The 4,196-nt window shown below is 44.2% G+C and overlaps 1 protein-coding gene across 1 annotated transcript; it reads left to right on the forward strand.

The window, feature by feature from the left end:
* The first annotated feature begins 518 nt into the window (after positions 1 to 518).
* Positions 519 to 3,139, forward strand: LOC124275041 (trichohyalin-like). Its single transcript, XM_046710519.1, has 4 exons — positions 519 to 529; positions 1,010 to 1,238; positions 1,282 to 2,478; positions 2,585 to 3,139. The coding sequence occupies exons 1-4, from the start codon at positions 519 to 521 to the stop codon at positions 3,137 to 3,139; spliced, it is 1,992 nt and encodes a 663-aa protein (XP_046566475.1).
* The last annotated feature ends 1,057 nt before the right edge of the window (positions 3,140 to 4,196 follow it).

A 4,196-nucleotide genomic window follows, 5' to 3' on the forward strand; every position in this document is an offset into this window, starting at 1 on the left:
TCAATATTGTCTTCTTCAACCACGATATCATATTCCGCAGGGATTCCTTCAGTTCGTGCTTCCTGGACTTCAGCGGAATAAACGTGGTCTGCTGAGACCAGCTCCCTGCTTCTACCATCCATGATCACTCCAAGCTTACCTCCATCAGACCGACATATACCGGATGTGTCTACATCAACTGACCTTCTTTCCCTCATCAGATTCCTATAGGCTCTCGCGTTTTGTGCATTTGAACAGAGTTGTTGAAGGAAATGTTTGGTGATAGTGAAGGTGTCCCTCGAACAGAGTTGTTGAAGGAAACTTTCAATCTCGGTATTAAATCTTTCACCGGTCTGGCCTTCAAAATATTCAATTATTTCTTGCACCGTATACACCTTCTCTTCCATGGCGAGCCTTAGTGATTGTTGGTGATGCGATATACGATTTTGAATGTTTGTGTATGTGTCGTTCTACATGCAGAATTGTTTGTTAATTGTCAGCTTAGGATTTTAGCGAACAAAGGGACTCTGTAACTGCGCATGGATACTCCGTAATAGGGACACACATTGACAGAACTTATCTGAACAGGTAACCTTTCCTGGGCGAACAATCGTGTTGTGCTTTATATACCGACATGTTATGTTGTAACCATTGACAACCGCCTGACTGTTGAGTCCTCGTGCTCTATTTCAGTTTATGCTATATTGTAACGTTAACACCCGTTTACAATGAATATTGAGTCCATGTGCCCTATTTCAATTTATGATCTGTTGTAACAATTGACAACCGTCTGAGCGTTGAGTCCTCGTGCTAAGCTCTATTTCAGTTTATGATATGATGTAATATTGACACTCGTTTACCGTGGATATTGAGAAACACAACAGACGCACAACAGAGACAACAGAGACACAACAGACACAACAGAGACAACAGAGACACAACAGAGACACAACAGAGTCCTCGAGCTGTGCTCTATTTCTGTTTATGGTATGTTATAATATTGACGCCCGTTTACCGTGAATATTGATAGACACAACAGAGGCACAACAGAGACAACAAAGACACAACAGAGGCACAACAGACACAACAGAGACACAACAGAGGCACAACAGAGACAACAGAGGCACAACAAACACAACAGAGACGCAGTTGAGACACAACAGAGGGACACTAGAGACAACGGAGACACAACAGAGGCACAACAGAGACACAACAGAGACACAACAGAGTCCTCGAGCTGTGCTATATTTCTGTTTATGGTATGTTATAATATTGACGCCCGTTTACCGTGAATATTGATAGACACAACAGAGGCACAACAGAGACAACAGAGACACAACAAAGGCACAACTGAGACAACAGAGACACAGCAGAGGCACAACAGAGACAACAGAGATACAACAGAGGCACAACAGAGACAACAGAGACATAACAGAGGCACAACAGAGACAACAGAGACACAAAAGAGACAACAGAGGCATTACATATACAACAGAGAAACAAAAGAGGCACAACAGAGACAACAGAGGCATAACAGATACAACAGAGACACAACAGAGACAACGGAGACAACAGAGACACAAAAGAGACAACAGAGGCATACCATATACAACAGAGAAACAAAAGAGGCACAACAGAGACAACAGAGGCATAACAGATACAACAGAGACACAACAGAGACAACGGAGACACAACAGAGGCACAACAGAGACAACAGAGACACAACAGAGGCACAACAGAGACACAACAGAGGCACAACAGAGACAACAGAGACACAACAGATGCACAACAGAGACAACAGAGACACAAAAGAGACAACAGAGGCATAACATATACAACAGAGAAACAAAAGAGGCACAACAGAGACAACAGAGGCATAACAGATACAACAGAGACACAACAGAGACAACGGAGACACAACAGAGAGACAACAGAGACACATCAGAGACAACAGCGGCACAGCAGAGACAACAGAGGCATAACAGATACAACAGAGAAACAAAAGAGGCACAACAGAGACGGCAGAGGCATAACAGATACAACAGAGACACAACAGAGACAACGGAGACACAACAGAGAGACAACAGAGACACAACAGAGACAACAGCGGCACAGCAGAGACACAGTAGAGACAACAGAGGCATAACAGATACAACAGAGACAACAGGGGCACAACAGAGACACAAGAGATACAACGGAGACACAACAGAGAGACAACAGAGACACATCAGAGGCAACAGAGACACAACAGAGACAACAGCGGCACAGCAGAGACGCAGCAGAGACACAACAAACACAACAGAGACACAACTGAGAAAACAGCGGCACAGCAGAGACACAGAAGAGACACAGCAGAGACAACAGAGGCACAACAAACACAACAGAGACACAACAGAGACAACAGCGGCACAACAGAGACAACAAAGACACAACAGAGGCACAACAAACACAACAGCGACACAACAGAGACACAACAGAGACACAACGAAGACAACAGAGGCACAACAAACACAACAGAAATACAACAGAAACACAACAGAAACACACCAGAGACACAACAGAGGCACAATAGAGACACACCAGGGGCACAACAGCGACACAACAGAAACACAACAGAGACACAACTGAGAAAACAGCGGCACAGCAGAGACACAGCAGAGACAACAGAGGCACAACAAACACAACAGAGACACAACAGAGACAACAGCGGCACAGCAGAGACAACAAAGACACAGCAGAGACACAGCAGAGACAACAGAGGCACAACAAACACAACAGCAACACAACAGAGACACAACAGAGACACAACGAAGACAACAGCGACACAGCAGAGACAACAGAAATACAAGAGAAATACAACAGAAACACAACAGAGACACAACAGAAACACAACAGAGACAACAGAGACACACCAGGGACACAACAGAGGCACAATAGAGACACAGCAGAGGCACAACAGAGACAACAGCGACATAACAGAGATACACCAGAGACACAACAGAAGCACAACAGAGGCACAACAAAGTCACAGTTGAGACACAACAGAGGGACAGTAGAGACACAGCAGAGGCAACAGAGACACAACAGAGGCACAACAAACACAACAGAGACGCAGTTGAGACACAACAGAGGGACACTAGAGACAGCAGAGGCACAATAAAGAAACAACAGGTAGATAAAAGAGGCACAACAGAGACACAGCTGAGAAACAATAAAGACAACTAAGACATTACAGAGTCAACGGAGACACAACCGAGAAAAATAGAGACACAACATACACAACGGAGACACAACAAAGGCACAACAGAGACACAAGAGAGATACAACAGAGGCCCAAGAGATACACTCTATTCCAATTTGAGTGCATATGTTTGACAGACACAAAAGAGGCGCAATAGAGACAGAACAGGGTGTTTCTGTTGTGTCTCTGTTGTGTCTCTGTTGTGAGATGTGTCCCTCTGTTTTGCCTGTGTTTTTTCTGCTGTGATTCTGTTGTGTCAGAGGCAACAGATACACAACACGTAAAAACGGAGGCACAACATGGCACAACAGAAGCACAACATAGACACAGCAGTGTTACAACACAGACAAAACATAGACACAAGAGAAACACAATTGTCAGTGGAACTATGGATCCATAGAAAGCGTCTACGCCTTAGCGAGCAGTCACCGAGTTCACACAAGGACCTGGTTTCCGAAGCGTGACACACAGTGTATAAACGTGTCTGGTGAATACAAGCGTGACTACCATGCTTCGTGTCGTCTTTACACTGCCAGTTAGTGTCTGTATATACACTGAAAATATTTGGTCATTTAAAGGCATTTAGAAGAGGTACAAATAATCAAGTAAATCTTATGGATGTCACCTTCTGTATTACGAGGAACACAACGATAGCCTATCAGAGCTATTCAACAGTTCAGTGTTGGCTTCCATTTGTCCTTTACCAGTCATGTATCAGGGCCAGTTAACTGTGGGCTTCCTTTGTGTCAACGAGTAGGTATGTCGACCGGACAACAACCTCAGACGGGCAACACCTTGTGTCCAAACTCCTTTAGTTGGCTAGACGATACATGATAAACAAATAGACATAAATATAGACAGCAATGGACAGACGAAAAGGTTGCAATGGACAGGTAAACAAACAATAGCACTTCCTTATACCAGTTAATGTGTTGGCAGACACGGTCAAGGGGATGACCAATTAAGGCTATAAATG

The sequence above is a fragment of the Haliotis rubra genome, unplaced genomic scaffold, assembly GCF_003918875.1.
Source record: "Haliotis rubra isolate DU_JTF1 unplaced genomic scaffold, ASM391887v1 Scf1043, whole genome shotgun sequence".
NCBI lineage: Eukaryota > Metazoa > Mollusca > Gastropoda > Lepetellida > Haliotidae > Haliotis > Haliotis rubra.